Source organism: Phasianus colchicus, chromosome 14 (genome assembly GCF_987193195.1).
Source record: "Phasianus colchicus chromosome 14, bPhaCol1.hap1.1, whole genome shotgun sequence".
Taxonomy (NCBI): domain Eukaryota; kingdom Metazoa; phylum Chordata; class Aves; order Galliformes; family Phasianidae; genus Phasianus; species Phasianus colchicus.
This window is the reverse complement of record NC_143449.1, coordinates 9,462,342-9,486,686: the sequence shown is the minus strand read 5'-3', so window position 1 is coordinate 9,486,686 and position 24,345 is coordinate 9,462,342. Positions and strand designations below refer to the sequence as shown.

Here is a 24,345-nt window from a genome sequence, read left to right as displayed (position 1 = left end):
GGGAAGTCACAGTGTGAAATGCTATTGGCATTCCAATCCCTGTATTTATAGTCTTCTTCACCTTCCTGGTTTCTTTTCCCCCATGCTGAACTATTGTGACAAAGGTTGACAAGAAGCCAGCTTGTCTGTGTCCAGGAGTAGCTGCATTTCTGTAGTGAAGGGGAGTAATTGCTTCTGTTTCTGCAGCTGTGTGTCCCTAAAATTTACACCAGGAGTTGCAGACCTTTCAGAACACATGTCCTGCTTGTGAGTGATGCTGTTGTCTGCATCCTGTGCATGGATGGCATAGCTGCAAATTCCCATTTGAAACTCCAGTGGAGCTCCTGCTGCTCAATTTGCTGAGATTTTTTCCTTTTTCACCAAATGCTGCCAACTCTCTTCACCTCCGCACTCTTTCCTACGTACGTGTTCTCTTTTTATGTATTGATCCCGAGGAGGAATATAGCATTTTAAGCCCCAAGCTGGGGAGAGTGCCAGAAGAACAGAACCATAAAAAAAGAGCTGGTGATGGCATCGTTCCCATCCCCAGGATGACAGCAAGAACCATTTTGACACCCAGGATCAGATCATGTATCCACTTGGTGATCTCTTCTCACTAACTAGCTTGGAAGAGGGATTTTTCACACTGGAAATGGACAGGGAGGCTCTTTCAGGCCCTGACTGATGTAGTAGTGGAGACTGGAAGCAAAGTTCCTGCTTCCATCAATACCCCATGGGACAGCTTGCATCAGCTCTCGGCCTGGGCTGTCCTCCCTCACCCTTCATTCTCCTTGGAAAATCTTCATGTCACATTTCTTCACTCTCCAGATGATTCTATTTTTTTTTAATCCACAAGTTCACTCCAGCACCTAAAAATCAAACCATGTCCTCTCTGCTTCATCTATCATCGCTGTCCGTATCAGTGGGAAGCTGAAGCCCAGCTGGAGCAGTTATTGATGTCATGTGAGCCCAGATGCAGCATCTGCTGCTGTGCCCGGTCTGCCTGGTGAGCCTGAACAGACAAAACCTGGATGTGTTGAACAAGTGCCCTCCGAGAGGAAACAAATGTCTCTACCATGCAGGATGTGCCCTTGCTCAGAGAAGAGAGTTTAGGCTTATGGAGGGGTTTTTTCATCCTCTGAGTTTTCTGAGTGGAATCCTTGGACCAAGCTTCTGAGAAAGGGAAGGGAACCCACATAGCTGCTAGGTCACAGCATAGCCCCATTTTATTGCCAGGAGGAAAGCGCACATTGGCAACGACGACTCAAACCCTCTTCTGTCCTCCGACGGGTGATGTGGAGCAAGGACAGGAGGCGGGAATAGCAAATGCCCCTCCGTGCCGCCCTCCAGAGCCTGTTTTTTCCCAGCATCTCGCTCCTAAACGCCTCACCTTAATGCTTCCCCCACTGCATCGGTTTTCCATCAGCGCAGCCCAGAGGAGCGGCCGCTGTCCATGGTGCTGCCCGCGCCCCGAGCGCTGCGGAGCGCTTCACCTTCCGCCTCCCCTGCGCCGCAGCACAGATTGCACGGCTGACACTGCAGAGGAGATTCGGAGGGAGACCGGTAGAGTTCAGAAGGTGCTGCAGGTGTGCCTAGATTTGCAAAGGGCTCTGGTTATGGGGCAGCTCTCACGGGAATCCCGCTAGCCCTGCACGATAGGAGACCTGGCACAGGGCTGGAGTTGCCTCTGCTTCTCCCAGCGCTGTTCCTGCAGCCCCTGCGCAGGCGGTGAGGAGAGCACGAGTAAAGCCTCATTCATTATGGCAGCAGAGTCCCCTGGGCTCTGTGTTCGTGAGGACTCTGTAAATAATTGGTTTTATCAGTTTGCCAGCTAAACCATAATACCAGAAGGGACGAAAAGCTACTTGAATGAAACATTTCATCTCCTGTTTAAGTTCGGAGAATCCCACAACAGAAGACCTCAAAATAAATGTCTCTTTTAAGTGGAAAACAGGGGCTGTTTCCTCCCAACTCGCTGGTGCAGGACATTTTGTGCTTCTCAGCATTCAGACTGAGCGTTGTTTCTTTTCTGTTCAAAACCATTCACTGCAATTTTGAAGAGGCTTCTTCCTGCCAGAGCCTGCACTGTTGGTAAATCAGGTGATAGAAAGGCAGTGCTCTCCCCTTCCTCTCCTATGCACAGCACTGGCATGCCTCATCCCTATCTTAGGCACAAGTAAAAGAGCAATTGAATCAAGAAACCACTGCAGATGAAGAAGAGCAGGAAGGACAGCTGCTCAGTGCTCCCAGTGCATACAACCACCTGGAAGGTGTCCCCAAAACAGCATCGTACTCTGATCTCCACCCTCTGCTCAGGCCATCCCCAGCTCTGTGGGCACCGTCCTGCCCCAGGTCTCCATTCTCATGTAGCAGAAGGGATGGTCAAACAAATTGGTGCTATGAATTTCCACACATACCACTTCACATCCTGCGTCTTGAGGGGGAGCTGAGAGCACATGTATGAACCCCTGGATTTTCTGTGATCTGTTCAAGCCCACAACTACTCAACAGCTGCATCCTCCTGTTGCGTTTTTCCCTACTTCAGCTTCATCTGGGTCCCTGAAGGACTTCTGGGGCAATCTGGTGCCTTGCTTTGAAGTTGAAAGAGCTCTTTTCACCTTCGCTGTTGCTTTGATTTTCATTATTTACTCTTTTGACATGTGCTTCCTATAAACCCATCATCCCAGAGTGGCTTCTGTGCATACACTAAAAGCAACATCAGCTGCAGCTGCTCAGTTACAAGGAAATTCCATCTTGGAGCTGCGATGCTTGCAGCTGCCTCCTATGGCTTTGATGCTGTTCAGATCTCATGCTTGAGGGTTAAGGTGATCACTGCAAGAATCAGCAAGGGAGAGCCTGCGTAGGAAGAGCCTTGCAAAATCTCCTGGGTGCACTGCTGTTATTTACTGCCTGTGCTCCTGTAGCCCCTCTCATCGCCACCGAGACTGGTGCTGGCTGGAAGACATTGAGTGAGCATGGGGAAATGACACGTCCCTGTCCTGCCGAACTGATTCAATGACACAGTGGTTACCAGCATGCTACCAGTGGGGAAGGAAGAAATTCTCCTGTGTCTGGGGGGGAAAGGCTGTGCAAGAGCTGAGGGAACTCATTGCCCACGGTGTCAGTTCATCAGATGGCATCAAATCCCAATTTGTGATCTTAACAGATGGCAGTGAGGTACTGGCACCGATGCCCAGCAAAGCTGTGGGCACCCCATCTATGGAGGTGCTCAAGGCCAGGTTGCTTGGGCCCTGGGCAGCCTGAGCTGGTGGGAGGCATGGCAGAGGGTTGGAACTGGGTGGGCTTTGAGATCCCTTCCAACTTAAGCCATCCTGTGATTCTATGATCTCTGCAAGAGGCAGGAGCAGGACCTTTGAGGAATAGGCTCCTGCATGTCATGAGCTGTTACCGGCTAATGAAGGATAATTATTTTTCCTGCATGTAGCTGTAACAAAGTTGATTCCCAGTAACTTTGACCTACAACGTGCCAAGAAGGAATCTGTTACTCCTGTTTACAAGGACAATGCCAGCAGCAAAAATAATACCTGAGATGCTTGGCAAACCAGGAGAGCAAGGAGCAGTAGACCAAAACCTTCAGCCCCTCATGCATCTCACCAGCTTGTTTTCACAGGGCAGCAGCCCAACAGGTGGGAGAGGACCCACTGTAACACCATATGCCTTGCGTTTTTTATTTTTTTTAATGATGATGACCCGCTCTAAAAATAAAATAAAATAAAACACTAAAATAAATGAAGAAGAAGAAATCTCTATGTACCAATAAGGCGAGGATCTCGCCATCCCCCGTTCCGCAGAGGAGCAAAACCAGCCTGGTGCCAGCTGCCTCTGTGGGCTCCCGGGGAGCGGTGCCGACAGCTGTGTGACGGGGGCTCTCCGAGGAGCCCCCCCGCTGCCGCCCGGCCCTCTGGGGGCGGGAGGCGGCCCCTCGCGGGGAGCTAGGACCCTGCGCGGAGCCCCTCCTCCGCCCGCCGCCGACTCGCAGAAGAGATGCCCAACTTTCCCCTGCCTCCCCGGCGGCGCGGAGCCGGGCGGAAGGCGGCGGGGCTGGAACGCGGCGCAGCGGGTATCGGGGGGGTCCCGCCGCCGCCGCCGCTCCCCCCAAGCCCGGAGCCGGCCCTCGCCTTGCCGAGATGCCCGCGATGGTCCTGCTGCTCTGCCTGGCCCTAGGGCCGGCGCTGCGTTCTGCCAGGTAAGCACCCCGCCGGCCGGACGCCCACCCGTTGCCTCAGTCTCCCGACGGAGTGATGGGCGAGGAGGAAGGTGGAGTTGCGGGGCGGCTTCAGCAGGGGTCTGGGCACCGCCGTGCCCCCGCGGCTCCTGGCAGCCCGCCTCGAGGCTCCGCGTCCCGCAGCACCGTGCCCGCGCGGTTTCGGGTCCCCATTTTGCACACACCCCGAATCGAGGGGATGCCCCGTTCCCCACATCGCCATCCCCTTTCCGGCCGAATCCCGCAGAGAGCTGAGCTCTGGGGGGGCGACCGAAGGAAGCTCGGCACCTCCCGGGCGCTCCGCGCATCACCGGAGCATTTCCACCCGGAGCTGCGCGGGGCCCCTCCGCTGCCCCCCGTCCCTCGGCACCTGTCGGGAGGGAACAGCTCGGGCCCTGCCCCGCTCCACAGGTTGGCCCCGGTGTCGGTCCTGGAGCGCGGTGCTGCGCGGATCCGGGCGAAGGGGCAGCGGAGGCGGGGGGCCGCGGGTACGGCTCTACCCCAGTGCCGGCGCTTCGTAGCGCCTTTCTATGAACAGCAGTGAAAGGCCCCACGCACGAGGGGTTTTTAAGTTTCTTTTTCTTTATTTTTTTTTTCTTCTTCCTTTTTAATTTTATTTATTTATTTATTTAGTCATTATGACCGTTTTAACAATTGCTATCCCCTCTGGTGAGTTTAATGGCTAGATCGAGGAAGAACATGTCAGCAGATTGTTGCCCCCGGGGCTCGAGAAAAGAGGGATTTCACTGGCTGAAGCTAATTGACAGAATAAGCCGCCTTAAAGCCGATCAAATCCCATTACAAATGCAGTCAGGGGCAGGGAGCACGAATCCTGCTACTGATGGTCTTCTCTGCCAGACTCCCTGAACTCAGGGTGGGCAGGTCGGTCCCTGCTGTCCTCCAGAGCCCGGCCATGCCAACACGGAGACTGAGAGCAGCCCCACAGCTCGTGCCTGGCACCCAGGCTCTAATTGGGTGGTTCAGGGCTGAAAGGGACCCGTGGTGGTCGCGGCTCCTGTCATGTTATGCTTGGAGAGGACAGGCTGCAAAATTGCACAGAGGTGATGTTAAGTCCTGTATTCACGTGCCCTTGAGTGAGAAGCTGTACCTTACAGCTGGCCCAGGTTCTCTTCTGCCTGCTGCCAGTGCCTACTTCTTCACTGAGCTGCAAGAAGTGGCTGTGCATGGTGTGGGGGTGATGGAGCAGCAGAGGAAGACTGTGGGAGAAGGAGGAATAGAGGAGCAAGCGGTACCACTGGGATCTCATCCTGCACTCACTGCATTTTTCTGGCTGCAGGCGGCCCTATGTTGACAGGGGGTGCCTGGATGATGAGCTCAGTCCAGATGCAGTGTGTGCAAGCTCTCCTCTCAGCATGTACTGTGAGACCCTGGTGCGGGGTGGGCTGGATGCTCTGTGCTGTGACTCAGCACTCCCCAGGCCATTTCCCCATCAGCATTTCCCATGGCAATGCCTGGCTGGGACCAGGCATCCAGCTCAGAGCCCTGGAGGTGTATCCAGCACAGTGTTACACATCCAGAAAGCTGGCACTGACAGTACAGGCTTCAGCAACAGTGGGTGTGCTGTGCAAGGAGAGGTACAATGACAGGTGAAACGCATTGAGTACTGTTCCCCCTGTCCCTAAATTCTCTGCCTACTTCTAATTTAGATTAATCTACCTGAATGTTCCCGTGCCTACAAGCCCTTGGAAGCACTGGGATGGGTGACAAGGACACATTAGCATGCAGTAATTGGGATTGAGCGCAGTGTTGTTTCAGCCAGGTGAAATGTCCTTGCACTGTGTTGCTGTCTGTTCCTGTGGTGCAGGCAAGGCATTGAGCTGCATTCTCAGAGGGGTGGGACACTCACAGCCTGGGGTCAGCACCTTATCCTGGACATCTCTGCTTCAGGACTGGGGATGGTGTGCAGGGTAGGCATCAGCACTCCAGTGGTGGAAGCTTTTAGTGTGAAATGCTACCAGCCCCAGACATTGTCAGCACACCCAAGGCTGCTGGGCAGGGTCACGGCAGAGCTGGGAAAAGCACTTGGTTCTGCTGGTCTCTCTGCGGTTCCCCAGCCCATGCCACCAGGGCAGGACAGAGCTGAGATCCCCAGCAAAGGGGCAGAAGGGCAGCAAATACTCAGCAACCTGGAAATGCACCTGCTGGGAACCACTTACCTGTCCCTGCTTTTATCTGCCCATCAGCACGCTTGGGAACTTCAGCAAAACAGGTGCCTGCTCAAGTAAAGCAGAATAAGAGAAGGAAGCAACTGGCAGTGTCCTGCATTACTGGGTTGCCCAAGGAGGGTTGTCCAATCCCATCTGTACACATGGGCATATCAGACAGGACACTTCCCAGCCATGCTGCCTGCTCAGAGCAGGACTCCCTGCAGGTCCCCAGCTTTACTCTGTGGTGTCCCCACGCCCTCCTGTGCCGCTGTCCTCAATGCTGTGCTCCCAGCTGCACCCTGTGGCTATGAGCAGCAGTGCTGTGAGGTGGCTGTTTTGACATTTCCACGAGCAGAGGTGAGGAAATGTGGCTCTGCCTTTCCTCCTGGCTGCATGGAGACATATGGGAGCTGGCTTTCCCCTGTCACCCAGCCAAAGCTGCGTTGTGTGAGGAGACAGAGACACAGGGACAGCACTGTGCACAGGAGCACTGGGCATTGCTGCAGGTTTGCGGTGTGACATTCCCATCTGCAGCTGGAGTGGGACATGCACAGCCTCCATCCCTTAGCTCCTGTCCTCTGCAATAGCTCCTAAGCTCTTCCCTTGTGGTTTTAACTGGGGCCACTGGGGCGGGGGCTCTAGAGTGGCACCAGAGTCATATCTGACCATGAAGAGCTGCTCTGTGTGTCTTATATGCATTCACCGAAAGCATATTTTCTCCAGCAAAAGCTGGCTTGCTTATGCTAAAATGGCTTAGTGTGGTTTAGTAGCCCAGGATTAGCTGCATTAGGGGAAAAAAAAAAAAAAAAAAGAAAGAAAGAAGAAGAAAAAAAAAAAAGAAAAAAAATATTTTGGTAGTGTCACTGCATCTGTAATATGGAAGTGGCTCCTACCACAAATCGCAGGGTGTTCAGCAACAGTGCAAAATGGGGAAAGCCTGAAAGCTGAGGTCAGGGTATGCAGCCTGGCCTGGTTTAGTCCATGGGGACATTTAGAGCTTTGCCACGGCCCTAGATATGCAAGAATTGGGTTGTGAGGGGCTGCAGGAGGGCAGACTGCCAGTGGGTGATGTACCCAGGGTTGGGTCCCAGCAGGGTCAAGGGAACACTGACATTAGGTTTTGCTATGTTCCCAGTCTGCTGAAGGCAGCAAAGACAGCAGCTGGGCTCACTTTCCCCTGCTGGGCTGTGGGCAGAGACACATCCCTCCATGTCCCTCCTGTCAGGTTTGGGGTGGGTGCAGACCCAGGACTGCGGAGCTGCCCCTGGGCTGCAGTTGGAAGGCAGCGAGTTGGCACTGCTGCAGCTCGGGTAGGGAAGCACAACCTGACAGCCCTGCTTAAGATTCCTTAAGCCTCGTTAGGAAGCTCAGCGCACAATCAGACAGGGAACAAGGAGCTGATGTAGCAGCACCTAACGTGCAGAGGCAGGCAGGCAGCCACACACAGCCCAGCCCTGCCGGGAGATGCGTTCCAGCACCTGAAAGCTGGGGAGACGCAGGGAGTCAGAGTGGTTGTGAAAGCAACTTTCATCAGGGCTTTAAAAGAGGAGCTTCTAATAAACGAATGGCAACACGTCAGCGTAACACTTTTTTTCCCCTCATCATCTGCCTGGCGCTGAAGGCAGCCGTGCAGGGAGGTGCCCGCTCACACCTCGGAGCTGCGGGCTCCAGCTGGGAGGTGTCAGCAGCAGGCAGCTCCTGCTGAGCCCCTGCCTGGCACCGCAGTGGGACATGCTGACACGGCGGATGATGAGCAGGGTGGGATGTAGGATCTCTCAGCATCCTCTCACCTGTACGGCTGTGTCTTTGTAAGGACAGCATCGTGATTGAGCTGCCCAGAGTGGTAGTGGATGGTTTGTTCTTTCCCCGTGACCACGTGGGCCTAATTTAATTAGATGGGAGCAGGAAAGCTCCTTTAGGAAAAGGGGTGGTACTAAAGGTTTAGAGAGGGCATTTTTAATAGGGATGGGGAGAAACTGCTGCTTGGTGCAATGTGTCCAAAAGAGGACAAATGCTGGCTTGGAACTGAAAGATATTCCACTTTCCCCATCTTTAAGTGGATAGGAAGGGTTGGTGGGCAGGGAATGGGTTGTGGCAGATCGTGGCCTGAGGGCAAAGAAGTTTGCATAAGGCTTTAATTTCCCAGGATCTGCGCAGGGCAGATGGCTGCGTGCCTGGTGCTGCTTGGTGGCTTTAGGACCTCTTCTCTGAAGTGTTTTCTTTAAAAATGCTTTTTTTTTTTTTTTTTTCCCCATATACTGTTTGGTCTCTGTTGTCTTCCCCTGAAGATGCCCACTCCAGGTGTCAGCAGCCATGAGACCAGCTGAGGCTCCTGGGGTCAGCAGGCAGCCCCTAGCTGGGATCCTGCAATGAGCAGAGGTGTGTCATCTCTGCAGTACTGCTGAGAGGAGATCTCCCAGCTCTTCATACTCATCATCATCATCATCCTCCCTTCCCTTTAGTGCCTCTGAAACCTAGCTGTGCCCCCACTCCCACTGAGCACCGGAGAGATTTCACAGTGATGTTTCTTTTGTCTCTGCTCCAGGTGTGAGAGCACAGAGGAGTATGATTATGATTACCTCAGCATCAATAAAACCTGGGTCCTCACCCCCAAGGCACAGGAGACAGATGCCACGCAGATCCTCAACTCACTGCTGAAGAACTATGATAACAAGCTGAGGCCTGACATTGGCAGTAAGTGTCCCTAAGCTCTCATGGGCAGCCTGGCAGGGGGTGGTGACCTGGCCCAGGTTTTCCATTAAAAGAATGAGGCTGCTGTAGTTGGGCTTTTTGGTCAGGTGGAGCCACTCTCTTCTCCCTGCTGCATGCCTATACCTCTCCCTAGTCCTTCACTAGTGATTCTGGCCCTTTTTACACTTGTTTTATTTTCTTTACAGTCAAGCCCACCTTTATCGATGTGGATATCTACGTGAACAGCATTGGACCTGTGTCTGTCATCCAAATGGTGAGTGATGTTACTGCTATAGGAGCAGAGCAGTGCAACCGAGGGCATGGGATGTGGGGGGCAGCTGGCCCTCACTGCTGGCTTGTGTCCTGCTGGTGTCATTACAAGAAAGGCATTGAGGCTGTGGAGCATGTCTAAAGAAAGGCAGTGGAGCTGTGAAGGGTCTGGGGCACAAGGGGAGTGGCTGAGGGAACTGGGATTGTTTAGTCTGGAGAAGAGGAGGATCAAAGCAGACCTCATTGTTCTCTACAACTGCCTGAAAGGAGACTGTGCAACGTGCAGGTTGGCCTCTGCTCCCAGGTAATTGTAATAGGTAATGGCCTCAATTTGTGCCAGGGAAGGTCCAGGTTGGAAAAAATTATTTTCTGGAATAGTGGTGAGGCACTGGAACAGGCTGCCCAGAGAGGTGGTGGAGTCACATACCCTGGGGGTATGCAAGAAGAAGTTGATGTGGCACTGAGGAACATGGTTAGTGGGCATGGTGGGCGTGGACTGATGATTAGACCAGTTGATCTTAGAGGTTTTTTCCAACTTTACCGTTTCTGTGATTCTAAGAGATGGATTTGTTTGATTTCCCTGGGAAGAGGTGCTCTGACTGCTATTCCTAGTTAGGAGCAAGGTGAGCTCAGTGATCCTGCCATCCTCACAAGCTTTCTCATCTCCACCAGTCATGTGTGGATGGACATCTCTGCCTGGTGCCTTTTCTTGCCCTGCCAGGGAGAACATGGGCACCAGGATGCTTCAGGTGAACTGTGCTGTCCGATCTCATGCTGTAATAGCGTGAGAGGGAGAAACTGTTGCTATATATGACAAGAAATTTGGGTGCCCAGGAAGCCTGTGATGCTGGGAGGGGAAAGCAGGAAGGGAGGACCTCATGTGCAATATTCTGCTTCTGCTCCTGCTGTCTTAGATAATGCCACCATCACTGTGATGGCTTCTGCTCATGGTTCAAGCCTCTGCTGCCTTGGGAGCTCTGGAAACACTCAATAGAGATGCTCCTCGCTCTGCAGAGCCTCCAGGCCATGCACTGGAGAGCAAGTGTTGATTATTTTTCACAGGAAGCTTTCATTATTGTTTTCAGTGTGAAGTCATTTTTCATCTTCTGCCAGACTTTGAAAGACAAGGGGCTATGTGATAGAGAGGACAAGGGAGAGAGCCAGGACAGTCTGACTCTTTTTGTCTCTATTCATGCAGAATGAAGCAGAAATAAGCCCCCCTCCCCCCCAAAAAAGGGGGGTGGAAAAAGAATTCTCAGGATGGGGACACTTTTGTTTTATTTTCCCACGTAGAATATTTTCACTGAGCAATGTCTTCAGGGGATGGAGGAATGGCACTGTAGATGTAGGACAAGTTTCAATCCCAAAATCATTTCAAAGCAGCCCTTTCTGTCCTTGTATTTGTGGGTCTGATCCCTGGAAAAAGAACCACAGCCCATGGTACCTAACAACAGGCTGTATGGCTGCCACCCCTGGCTGCCAGCACACATCTGCTTTGACCTGCCTGAAGGTGTGCCACGGAAATCAAACCAAGCCACAGTACATTTCCTCATGTTTTCCCTTTCCTCTTCATCTGTTTCCTTTACCTCTTTATAGATCTCTTGGAAACCCCAATCCTCTTGGAGATCTGCATGACCACACGGGGGGTGGGGAGCAGAGAGTGGCTCAGAAGAACCCACTCAGAGTCCAGCTCTTCTCCAAAGCAGAGGAACTAGGCACTGTTAGTCTGGTTTCCTAAGAAACAAAGCTTATGCCATGGTGATGCATATATGAGAAGTATGTACGTCCATCCCAGTCCTTCAGTAGTTTTCGATCTGCTGGGCTAATAGTCTGGCAGCAAATACCGGGGCTTCAGGCATGTTCAGTTATTTGGTACGCTGTGAAATCAGGCAGATAAAACAGCCGTCTCTGCTGCTCCCTGCCCATCCTTGCCCCTTGAAGGGATCACAGGACTTCCTGCCAGCAGTGGCCAGAGATCTGAAGACACCTCCATATGACATCCCAATTAGGCTTTTTTATGGGCATGTCTTCTGCCTCATCCTCTGAAGTAACTTCTTAAGGGCATTCCTGATTCAAACTTGAGCTTAACCTTCCTTCCTGAGATGCTGGGCTGATACTAAAGGTCCTGAGGACAGCTAAGACTTGTCACCTTGGTTGGCAGCCTTCTGCCATCTGCACTGCTGAATTCTTCTCCTGGCTTAGAAAAGAGGCTGCACCCACCTGCAACTTCTGAAGAACAAGAAAAGGGCTGTAACAAGGCTGCCACAGTGTCACGGCTGAACTTGGCTGCTTCACCTTTTGTTCTTCTCCAATGATGTGACAAATTAAGTCATTCAGTAGGTTGTGCCAGCTACTGGCAGGCTGGCATCAAGTGTATGATCCAGACTGTCTTTAGTAGGCATGTACCATTCCCATTTCTAGAGCTTTTTCTGTAAGGGAAGCTCTGCCTTCTCTGCCTGTCCCATATACCTGATCTCTCCTTTTTCTTTTTCCCGTACACAACCTGAGGGAATGCACACTTCCATGGGAAAGGGAACCAGAATCTCAGATCTGGATCTCTCCTGAGAACCATGGTGAGATTTCCTTTAGCTGCTCTGCCTGTGCATCTGTGGTGCCTGCTGCAGACACAGAGCCTCGTGCAAGCTGAAAGGCCTACTGGAGGGGAAATGTTGCACTGATCTCTTTGCAATGACAGCATCTTGGGTGTAAACATTTCTCTTGCATGAGGCCAGACTGTATAGAAGGTAAACACCTAGTTTTGCCTTAAGAAATACAGCACTGTGTCTGTGGCTGCTAGGTTAGACCTGTACATCTGAAGGCTGCAGGAGTGTCTGACGTGCTGGCAGAGGAGGAGGCTCCAGGAAAGCAATGCAGTTTGACTATTGGTGTCCTGTGATCTTTTTCTCGCTCCTCACAGGGTTAACCACTCACTGCTGCTTTCTGCCTGGTGATGCTCTGTCAGTGCTTGGAAGTTGGTCCTGCGTAGCTGCTGTTCAACCTCCAAATGATAAATCATGTCAGGATGCAAAACTGATTCCGGTCCTTAAAAATGAATAGGTGATTTGAAAATGCCCTGTGCCGGGTGTGAATTCTGCATCCTTCTCATCAATCACTTGTCATAAATAACATTAACATTCAGGAGTCAGCAGAACACAGGCAGGTTTGGAAGGGGAAGAAATGTAAAGTGATTTCCTGGTATCTGTTGTAGATCAGAATGGCAGTCTTGTTTCCTATTTAGGTACTTGAGCATACTTTACATTCTCTTCTCTCTGTGAAAAGGGCTTTCTAAGCAGTGCCAGCTCTGGGGCAGTCACCAGAAAGAAAGCAAAGAGATGGTTAAATAATAGCAATAGGGTTTAGGAGCTTGTGGCCTACAGAAGAATACAATCCTACAGGGTAAGGCTGAGATGAAAAGGTGTGAGGATAAGCCACTTCTAACAGGACCCGGTGCTTCGTGCTCCATTTGCTGAGTGGGGTGGGTTTTCCAAAGGGGTACAAGTGGCTCCTCTTCCCCTGAACCTGTTGTGTTTGAGATACCTGGGCTTCCTGGGGTATTGAGAAGATGCCTTTGGGGAAAGGCACATGGCTGTGAGCTCTTCCAGTGCCGCCTGCTGCCGCTGGGTGCCAGCCAGCAGCACCTCAAGCCAAATGAGTTATCACCCACAGTGCTTAGCTTTCTAGGCTGTGCCACAGATTTGGATGCCCAATTAGATTCTCATTAACGCAGGCGGTGTTAGGTGTCCTTGGCATGTCACTAAGCCTGGTGCAAAAACCTGCTTTGCTTTTTTTAAGTCTTTTTGCAGGCAGAGATGCCAGGGAGGGCTGTGGTAGTTGGGGATATAAGGATGGGGCTTTGGGTTCAAATTTGTCACTGACTGGTTGTTTGCTGAAGGTATTTGCTCCTCGTTTTGTTTAGTAATGGCATTATCTCTATAGATTATGGCTTTAACTGGTGTCAAGGGCACCTAGAGCTCTGGATCACCTTCCTTTAGGGATGCTTAACACTCAGGAAATGGTTCTGTAGAAATAAAGCATTTGAAAAAGGTTGGAGCTGAGTGCCTTTCAGTCCTGAGGATGCCCATGAAGTGTCTGTGAGGGTCAGCATGGGTGGGACTAAAAAACTGCTTCTGTTCCCAGCTTGACAATGGAGAAATTCCTGCTCTCCAGTTCCTCCCTGAGGTCTGAGTTACAACGTGCTTTTCTTTCTTTCTTGAGCTAAACCAAGTGTGAGGCTCAAGGACTTTACGTAGAGAACATGGTGCACTGCAGCAGCCTCCTGACCAAGCGGAGGAACATGTGCTTCTCAGCCAAGGGCTTGCCTTGGAGTCTTCAGGTGCTCAGACTTAGAGGTAGTGAAGGTTCTGGTGCTGGAGAGATTCCTCTGTGGTGCGTGTAAGGGTGTTAAAAGCAGAGAAGATGCCCCTGTGTGTGCAATTCTGTAGCCAAACCTGACAAAAGACCACGTTAGTCTTAATGATACCAAAGACAAAAAGAGCAAAACAGGGCTCTGCCATTCACCAGGATCGCCAGATTCTGCTGCTCCTGAAGAGTGTGCGATTTCCATGGGGTAGCACTGAGCTCCTGCCTCCACTATTGCAGCAAATTATTTTCCTACCTCCCCCACTGAGGGGGAGACTGATACCCAAGGAGGTTGAGATGTCCAAATGCACGTGTTGAATATTCTCTCCCTCCCCTCTTTAGGAAGGAGAAGCTACGCACGATTAAATTCATAATGCTGTGCCTGGCTGCAGTAGTTACCATGCAACACGCTAACGAAATTGAGGATGAAGAACATATTTTCCCGTGTCTAGAGTATTGCAGAATAGATTTAATAGATTTGCATGTATGATGCATTTGTGAAACCCTGGGAAGAAGGGAGGAGGGGTGGGGGAAGAACAGGGGAAATGTGTATTCGTTATCAGATGATGAATAATTAATTTACAAACGTTGTCTTGTTAACTATAAATTAAATCCTCATTTGACACACTTTATAATTTAAAAGTATAAGCACAGCGTGAATGAAGAGAACTCCCCACTGACTCCTTTCATGAAACCCCGAGGAGCCGGAAGGGAAGGTCGAGCTGCCACAGCTAAAGCTGACATGGGGCAGCGGTGAGGAGGGGGCTGCAGCCCTGGGGGACCGGGGATCTTTGTCCCCACCCCTGGGTGCTCAGTGAATGGGGCAGGGAGGCAGGGGCTGCCCTCATTGCTTCCTCCCCGCTTGGAGCTGCAGGTGGTTGAGAGGTTGAAGTGTGGCTCTTGGAACAAAATCCCCATGGGTGCCACTGTGTGCGGTGAGTTGGCAGCTCTTTGTGACTGGCTGAGCTGTCTCAGTAGTAAGGGCAAAGATCTCCAAGAGGTGAGCTGGGTTCTACGGGGCTAAGCCTCACTGAGAGCACTTTGACATTTAGTGGCATCTCATTCTGAAGTGGAGATGCATCCTGAGGAGCGAGTTGGGTTTGTGGGAAGGCAGCAAGCATGGGAGGCACTGTGGGAAGCCCTGAGTGACAGCCCTGGTGTCAGGCTGCAAGGCTCGGGTTAATATCTTCATTTCTTCTTAATAGATGGGGAAAGCGAGACCGGTAATAATTGTCTGGCTCTGAGGAACACTTAAGTCTTGATTATACTTAGCTTCAGCTGCTTTGGAATAAGTAGGAAGGAAATGAAATGAAAATGGCTCGCTTTTTAAGATGCTTGAATGTTGTGCTCTGGAGCGCAAGATAAGCCTATAGGTAAAGGGAATCTGTTACCTCCCCCTCCTTCCCTGATAATACTCCAGCGGTTGCACAGCACTTCTCAACTGAAAGGACTTAAACACGCTTCACAAATCATCTGTTTAGGAGGCAACAGCCCAGATGCACCCACGGCTGGGGTGGATTGCAGTGTCTACAGTGCACAGCAGTGATGTGCCAGCACCACGTGCGGCTCTTGGCCTGCCTGGTGCACAACATAGGAAACACATTCATGTAATGAGCAAGGTCAGGTTTTGGTCCGCGATAAAGATCTATGCTGTAGAAATGGAAATGAGTATGAAGGGTCCTGGTGCTTTTTCTGGCCATTGGTTTCCACGCCTGAGTGGTGGCTCGGCACAGCTCCTCACTGGGGCCGGCGGTGCGTTTATAACAGCTCCACAAATACTCATTTGCTCAGAGCGCTCCTATCTCTCAACTCCTTGGCATTCAGAATCGGCTGCTTGAGCCTGGCCCTGTGTGCCCAAGCATTAGCAGAGGGACTGTTCCCCATGTAGCCGCTCATGTTCCCATGGTGGTGCGGTTGGGTAGGCAGAGAAGGGCATCAGGCCTCCTGGAGCCAACGTTCGTCATTGTCTTAAGAAAAAATCCATGAGGCCACTGAGGAATAGCAGCAGTCGTGTGTTAGGTGTGGGACAAATCATGAGCTGCACAGAAGGTCTAATGAAATAAATGAGTTACTTCCACCCTGAACGTATCCCAAGAGCTTCACAAGTTTCAGGGTCTGCTCCCAAACCAGATAAGGGCTGATTTATTCACTATGAATAATTCAACCAGCTCCATTTATTATCTAGAACATACACTAATCCCCTCCAGATATTTTCTGTGTGACATCCATGTCGGCATTTTATTTATAGGCTGTTTATTGTGCAGAAAACACGGGGAGTTTGTTATCAGCAAAGATGAACAAAAAGCTGGGGGTTTGCCTCTAAAATCTGGAGCTCAATAAAAGATGAAAACCTGGACAGTTGGATTCAGGAGAGGAAAAGTGCTGTTTTTTGGAGGCATTTCAGAGACAAAAGCTCCAGAGTTAACTAACATTCCCAGTCAGATGCTAAATGGGGATGGTGACTGCATCTGTGCTTTTTGGTGTAAATGTGGTGCTCAGGAAGTTTGCAGATGTCGGGCAGCATGAGATAAGCCAGCGTTCATAATTCATAGATTACCCTGAGTTGGAAGGGACCCGTAAGGATTACTGAGTGCAACTCCTGGATCCTCACAGGGCCACTCAAAAATCAGACCTAAAGCAAGTAATTAAGAAAGTGGCTTCTGTAAATTCTTTCACAGATCTGTTTTCTGGCCTTCTGCTGGCAGATATGGCTCAATTCTGCATTTATTTTGTGCCAGCTGTTGGAGAAAGCTCCCATTTCATCATCCAATCTTAATGCAGCGTTTGGTAGCCCCTGCAGGTAAGGAAGGATGTTTACTGTGGTGAGCTGAGGTGCTTGTGTTATAACGTGCAATTCCTCACTCTTAACCACAGAAAACCTTTCTAACATAATTCATGGCCACAGGAACTGCATCTAGGCCTCCCTTTCCAGAGGTCTCCACCAGTACCGGGGCTCCCATTGTTAACAGACTCTAGTGACAGCTTTCCAAAAGCAGGGAGCTCTCCTTGCTCTGGTTGGGGTAGCCAGACTGCAGGGACATCTCTGAGCGATCTCAGTCAGTAGGAGCTTTGCCCTCTGCCAGAGCATCAGAAGAGGCTTTGCTGGGGTGCACAGGTGTGGAAGTAGCTTGGATCAAAGAGAAGTAGGAATTCTGCCTGGATGTGGCTGGGAGATGCAGGCTTGGAGCAGCCACACAGCTGCAGCTCATTGAGAGGAGTGCGGATGCGGCTGTCTTCATCACAAACCCATCAGCTAATGGAGCTGCTCTTCAGGTACCCAGAGGCTGACATCTCAGCACAGACATGGATTTGTGGCCAGGCCAGGAAGCATGTGTTTGACTCTAGTACTAATCTGTGCTCTGAACCTCATTAAATTGATTCTTCCAAGTCAAAGGGAAAGCACTATTGTGTCAAATTTGAAAGATATAGGCTCTGAGCTGTACCAATAGTTGTCACTTGATGGGCTGAATTATTTTTAAGGCAGTTGATTTATCTGAGCTGAAGGCTTTAGATCTCTCCACAGGAGAGTTCAGGATATTTAAGGTGCATGAGAGGAAAGTCAGTGTGGTGGTAGAGGCGAGGGTTTGTGATCTGGGGTTCACAGCCAGCACTGGGGGAGAAGCTCTCGCTCCTTCCTCCCACCTTAACTGGGACAAACAGACAAAATTCTTCAGCATTCTGAGGGCAAATGGGTTGAGGGACAACCAAAACATTTACATGTGGTGTCATCAGAATGCTTTGATTTGCTTTTCATATGGTGATAAATTCTGCTCTATAACTAAAGCATCAGAATGAGGACTGGGAAATAGAAGTTGAAATGAATCAGATAAGGGTAAAGCAAAATATTTTGTTAGCTTACTGATGGAAAAAAAGTTTCTAAGCAAAACGATGTGGTTGCAGTAATTCACTTTAGATTTTGACGCTTTTAGTTTATTTTCAGAAAAGTTTTTTCGGTAGATATTGGTTCTATTTATTTCCTGCACCCTCAGATGAAGCCATCCTACCATCTCCCTTAAAGGCTGGCGTGAAATCTGCCTGCAGTAAGTGTGCAGTGAAATGGCACGTTTCTCCAAATTCAGCAGCCGTGGGGGACCACAGGCAATATGCATCACAAACCTCTCCGTGCCTTGATGCTAAATGCTGAATACTTGGTCTGTTACATCCCAGTAGAGGTGCTGGGAGATGGAGACAGAGCTTATGGTGTCAGGACAGGGCTGCTCACCCTGGCTTCATGTGATGAGGCTGTCAGTGAGGGGCTGCTGTATAATCACCCACGACACAAAGTGCATGTGAGCAGGCCTGAGCCTCCACATGGGGCTGTGGAAGCACTCTGCTTCTCTCTGCCTCCCCCCATGCACGTCTTGGGTGCCTGAGTCTTCAGCCTTTTGTGCTGGTGGGAGATGTGTTAGGGTCACAAATGAGGGGGTAGGTAGGGCTTTGCAGCCATACAGCTGTATTGCACACAGCTGGCCAGCCTTCCCCAGTGCCCCTTAGCTTTGCTGTGGCCATTTCGCAGCTGTGTTGCTGAGACAGGTCCCAGTAATGCCAAATATAACAGCTCCTCAAACTCTGGAGAAATCACACCCGCTGCACTGCAGGCACAGGAGTGAGCTTGGTCAGCAGCCTTGGGCATACGCTGGTGGCATGGAGCTGCTGGTAGCTGGGGACATTTTATGCCCATTTTCATGCAAAGAGAGCTTTGTTGTGAGGGTTCTGTGGTTGCTCCCTGGCCTGCAGTTAGCTGGAAATGGTTCAGCCATCTGATGATCTGGAATGGCAGGTGGCAGTGGCGGCTCCCAGGCAGGTGCACGGGGTAAGTGTGAGCCAAAACACAGGAGTGGGGGAAAGGGAACACCTTGTGGCTGGGAACAGGGGAGGTCAGAGCAAGTATGCCATGAACACAGTAAGCCTTGTTTCTAACACTTCCTCTTGGATCTGCTTCTATAGGAGCTGGGGTGAGTTTTGGAAGGGGAGTATGCACAGAATGGATCTATACAGAACAAAAATAGGGCCAAACAATCATTTGCAGCAACCAGATGCTATGGGAAGTAAGCAGCCTGGAGCATCAGAGCTGCAGGTCCTGCTTGCCCAGTGGCTGGTGTTCTGGCTTCCAAATGTTAGTCACACCTGGCTGAAGTGTGGCTGTGTTGCTGGAAAGGAGAGTCACTTGGCCTGACGTCCCTTCTGTAACTGCGGTCCAGCTTGCTTTGTCCTTGAATATTCAACAACTGATACAGAAATTGTCCTTCTTCTGTAACCTGATTCCTTTCTCTCAGCTGCTTCTCTCAGCCTGTGCTCCCTTGAAATCACATTAGGCTGGGCTGTGATTTTATGGTTGCTTGAAAAGAACTGAGAAAGGAAAAACAACATGAAGCGGAGAGAAGGAGCTAAATTGAGGAACTGGCAGGGCCAGGAGGGAAAGCTGGCAAGCACAGCAAGGGGCATGAGAGACAAGATGAAACAGGTTTCCTTGAAAGAGTCATTGGAGCAGAGTACGCTCATTCTTTATCTAGGACCAGGAGAGAACAGTGTCAGGAGTGACGATTTCTGCAGAGGGCACAAAGCCCTCCCACTCTGCATAAGCAGAACTTCCTCAGATTCTCAGATTTTATTTTATTTATTTATTTATTTATTTTTAATTTTAAGTATGTATTTTTCCTTGGAGATGAGGTTTAGAAAGGGATTTTTACATGCAAATACTGGTTTTCCTTCTGCCCAGCACATTTTTGTTTACAATGGACAGTTAACCCAGGGACATGGGCTAGGGAGGTGCACTGTGCCCTCTGAGACCTGTTTCAGTGAGAAGACAGTGTAGCATCTGCATCTGGGACATGGGCTCTGTCTCTTAGGTGTCATCCTGGCTCACTGATTCTTGGAGAGCTGAGCCATGCTGCCCACCCAAGGCTTTTTCCTTGTGAGGCTTTATGCTGTGAATGTAACAGTTAGGAATGTGGTTTAGTGGTGGACTTGATAGTGTTAGATTGATGGTTGGATTAATCTTAAGGGTCTTTTCCAATTTAAATGCTTCTATGACTTCTCATGTGGGGCAGCCCTGGGAAGTCTGCTGGCCCACCACACACTGTGATTTATCCCCTAGTTACAGCACAGCTCCCATGGTTGGTGGTTAGCATTGCTTCTCCAGGACGTCCTGCCAGCATGCTGCATGAAAAGGCAGTTTGAGAGCTCAGTGCTTGTTGGGAGCAAGTAGGTCAGTCAGAGGAGAGCATAGTTCGAAGAAGCTTGTAATGCATTCCCTACTCCACATATTCTGTCCCTAAACTCCTGCAGTTGGCCATAGTAGGAGTCTGTTGGTACAAGAGGACACTGCCTGACATCATTTGCCCATTCTTTTCCTCTCTGTTTTTGCATGCTTTTGTGACATGCTATGCAATTTCTGTACTGGGAGGATGCTTCCAGCTCTGATCCACATAGAAAACAAAGCTCTCATGGCTTCCTTTTTCTGCCACCCTTTCCTTGCCGTCTTGACCTCAAATCACAGCTTCTGTAGCAATTTCTCCATCATTAAGTCTGGAGTGGGAGGGACTTTCTTTATTCTCTTTGCATGAGAATTAGCATCCAGCTGAGATCATTAGGCATGTTTCAGTCCATAGAGAGAGACAGTTCCTGCCCTGGAGAGCCTACGCCTTACTCGATGAAGCTAAGTCCCACAAGAAGGTAGCAAGGGGGTGGGAAACGATGTGATGCTTGAATAGGGCCACTGTCAGTGAAGCTGTTTCTGTTCGTGGGGGTGTATGGGCAGGGTAGCGATGCCTTCTAGATGAGGCAGAGAAGCAGAGTCATGAGCTACAGACTCAAGGGAGAGCAGAGAGGGATAGGGAAAGGAGGTGAATGAAAGCAGAATGCTGAGACCACTGTAGAGGTCTACAGTTTGCAGCGAACTACTTGGCCTCTGTAAGATTCTCAGCTCCCCCCAAGTAGTGCAGAAAGAACTGGGTGTAAGTGAGAATCAGAGCCTAAGTCTCAGAGACAGTGCTGAATTTGATACCTCCCAGTCCATTGGGTGAACCAGGCTATGTTGGGGTCTGGTTAAAAAAAAAAAAGTGGTTCTGTACCAAAAGTCCCTTCTGCATGAGGTGTCAGGTTGGAGGCGGAGGCATACATCCAGTTGGTGAGCCCTACACCCAGCAGGATGCTTGATTTAGTGCTTTGAAACAATACAGCTACATGCTTAATGTCATTTATTAGCCATTTGGTGGACTTTCCCATTTTCCTTCATTTCATCTGTGGGCCATTTCCCTGCAGCAGGACACAGTTCTTGTTCCTGCCTCAGCTTTTGTGAGAGGCAGAGGTGGGGCAACAGCAGGTCCAAGCTGGAGGAAAGACCATATACCAGGCAATAAGAGCCTTGCAGATGTCCCCATGAGGAGGGTCTGATGCCCCAGACACCCTTTCCAAAGATGTTCTGGACTGTGCTCCCTGGGAGGAGATTAATGGGACTGCCCACCTCACTTTGCAGGGGGCTGCAGCAGCTACTTTTGCAGTCCTGGGCAGTTTCAGACTGCCCATAGTGGTGCTTCATTTTAATTGCAGTGAGTGGCATGGGAATGGGAGGGGCAATTAAAGGAATTCCAGCATCTCATCTGAATCTTACCAGGCTGTCCTGGGGGAGCAGCCTTGTTGAGTTAATTGCATACGGTGAGAAGGCTCAGCTTTTAGCCCTTTCAAAGGAAATCTCATCAAATAACCTATCAGCTTAAAGGACAAATAAACAAGAGCACCTGCCCGAAGTGCTAAGTATTCTTTTACCATTATCTTATGAGGTTCAGTCCTCACCTTGTCTCTCCTGACACCTGCTTTCTTCTTCTGGCTCAGAGTTGCTGTAAGACCGACGTCATGCATTCAGAGGTAAGGTTTGATATGCAAACAACACTTCAGCCACGAGTGGCTTTGCTTTGCAAGCAACCCAAGCAATTCCTAGAGACCACAGACTCTGGGCTGCATCCCTGCTTGGCTCTGAAGGAGTTTACACATCATTTTCCACCCAGGCCATGCCCTGTCCTGAGGGTGATGTGAATACAAACTGAAAGGAGGCAGCTTCTTCCCTGTGGTGCTTTGCATAGTACTTCATTAAGTGTTCTGGATCTTCCTCTTTAATCAATTCTGTCCCATCTGTATATAGCATCCCATGCCTCTGTCTTTTCAATAATAGCCTTGTCGGGGACAGTGCAGACAGACCGTGCTTCTATAAACCAGAGTCTGGCTGATGTCATGTCTCGACTCAAGGACTTTCCTTGATCCTTTGGGTAATGACTGTTAATCAGATGCTACAAAACACACATCTGGGTCACGTGCCCTTGAAGTTCACAGTGACAGATTTCTGTGTACTGAGTTACGTTCCCATGAACAGAGGAGCAGGTACAACGAAAATCATCACCTGTCTTGGGGGTGTCACATAATGAGATAACACACCGAAGGACAGTACGTGGCATTACAAGATAATAGCTCAGACTGAAGGGTTTAGGGGAAAGAAGCAGTCTATGCTTGTTGGTGGGTATAAAAGCTTGCTTTTCCTGGTCAGTGGAGTTACTGAAAAGCAGGATGGCTAGCACTCAAACATGCTCAAATCGCTCTGTGCCAGCAAACCTGTTAATTTTTATGGCCTAGGGTGGTCTGCAGCTGGGGACCTGGAAGTTACCAGAACTACAGCTGCCTATTTTGGAATCTGTAACTCTATTTGTCATCCTCACCACTGTTGCCAGTTTTATGTGAAGGAAGCTCTGACAGGGAATTGCACTACAGGAAAGATATCTCAAAGTTTAGGTCTCTTTTTGTGCAGCTGGGACTGAGCACTGTGTCCCTGCTTGCACATGCATGGGAGCAGGCATGAGCAGAAGTGTGTGGGAGCTGGCAGGCAGAGATCTCAGGAGGCAGAGTTTGGTGTTGAAAGCCCTGTCCGGTTCTATCTGCAGGGACCGCAAAGGTGAGAAAACCATGATTGGGGAATTTGCAATCGACAGCACAGCGTGTACAGCACGACTTGTTTAAAGGCACCTGACAAGAGCATAGGACGTGGTGATGGTTTTTAACAGCGAGATTGTATTATAAAAAGAATGCTGTCTCAACTGAGATTCCCTGGGCAGAGGCAAAAGACATTCAGACAAGGACGGCGCTGCAGAATTGAAACAGATGGGAAGTTCAGTGTGTCACCTTGAAAACGCAGATCATTGGAGCTTTGTTCCTGTTGTCCTTGAGAGTTCCCCCAGTCACTCCAGCATCGTGGCCAGAGAGCTCTCTGGGATGTGATTTGGAGAGGAGGATCTTACAGACATAGTGGAACTTATATTTTCCTTCTTTTGCTCTTTGTGTTGGGAAGACAAAACTGAGTCTCCCTTCAGTTTGAGGTTTGCACAGTTCTGTCGCACTGGAGGTTTATTCCTTCCTTTCCATTACAGCCTGCATTTAGGAGCAGCACCAGAGCATGGGAGCATTCAGAGCAAAGTGGTCGTTGCTGTGGGTCAGTGGCAGGACTAGGGGAATCCTGGTGCTGCCCAACCTCTGGCAGGCATCAGCCAATGCTGTTAGTAGAAGTACGCTCTGCTGCCTTTTAACAGTGCTTACACATCATTCTAGAAGGATGTTTCTGCTCACAGTCTCGGTGGACAAGAAATTCTGCATCAGATTTGAAGGTTATTCTGAAATAAGGTTATTTTATTTAGCTATCAAAGCATGGAGAGCTTCTCTAGACCTTTTGTGTGTTCCCCCCAATGTGAAGCTGACTGCAGGGAGCAGCTCAGGTGTTGTCAGATCTGTTTGCAGGCAGGGAGGGATGCGTGGGATGCTGTGGAGAGGGAAATGCTCGCCTGCACAAGGCTGTGTGGGTGGGGAGTTGCTCAGTGCGGCTAGATCTGAAGGAGAAGCTTCCTAGCGTGAGCTGCACCCACCAGGCCTTGAAAGAAATATACCCCATTCCTGGGTCTCCTCCAATATCTCCTGAGATTTTTACTGAGTTGCGCAGCATCCCAAAGGGTGTGCCTGAAATAGTTGCTTTGTTTAGCTCTATGGTGAAGTAACAGCGTGGACCCAGCGAATTCATGTCAGCCCACCTGAAATGCTAGCCAGGCTTTCCAGGCAAGCAGGTTGCTCTGTTGTGCTGCACAAGGGATGTGCTTGGAGATGCAGAGGGAACTGGGTGCCACAAATAGAGAAAAATATCAGAGCAATAAAAGCTAGAATGAACCTAGGGTCTTAATTCCTCATCCCAGTTGTTATTTCGGATTTCTCCAAAATCTCTCTCCAGTAGAGGAAAATGAAAGAACCCATTTCTTGGTCTCCGTCTCCTCTATTTGGAGATTTCTTGCTGCTATAGAATGCAAAGAAAAAAAAAAAAAAACACCAAAAAACCCCCACATGCCTCCAGAAAACTGAATTTGCAAAATAATAATAATAATTATAATCATGAATCTTTAAATCTTTAACTTTATCCTAATTTAGGAAGACTTATCTTCAGCTTTGCCTTTTCTCTTCGGAATCTGTCAGAAAGCTGAGCTCTAAATAAAACAGAGGAAGAATCTCACAGATGAATACAGAGGGACAGGTGCCAATACAGGTGTCGATTTGCAAATTACACAACACAAGGATCTTCTGGCAGTGCACAACTGTGTTTATCTGATGCACAAGGTAACCTGAAAATGC

At 49.9% G+C, this 24,345-nt stretch overlaps 1 protein-coding gene across 1 annotated transcript in view; it reads left to right on the top strand.

Annotated features, from left to right (window-relative positions):
- The first annotated feature begins 3,947 nt into the window (after positions 1 to 3,947).
- Positions 3,948 to 24,345, top strand: part of LOC116229460 (gamma-aminobutyric acid receptor subunit gamma-4) — a 32,520-nt gene continuing 12,122 nt past the window's right edge. Inside the window, exons 1-3 of the mRNA XM_031593933.2 lie at positions 3,948 to 4,186; positions 8,918 to 9,066; positions 9,270 to 9,337. Coding sequence (XP_031449793.2) covers positions 4,128 to 4,186; positions 8,918 to 9,066; positions 9,270 to 9,337 — 276 coding nt within the window. The 5' untranslated portion in view covers positions 3,948 to 4,127. The remainder of the gene's footprint in view (positions 4,187 to 8,917; positions 9,067 to 9,269; positions 9,338 to 24,345) is intronic.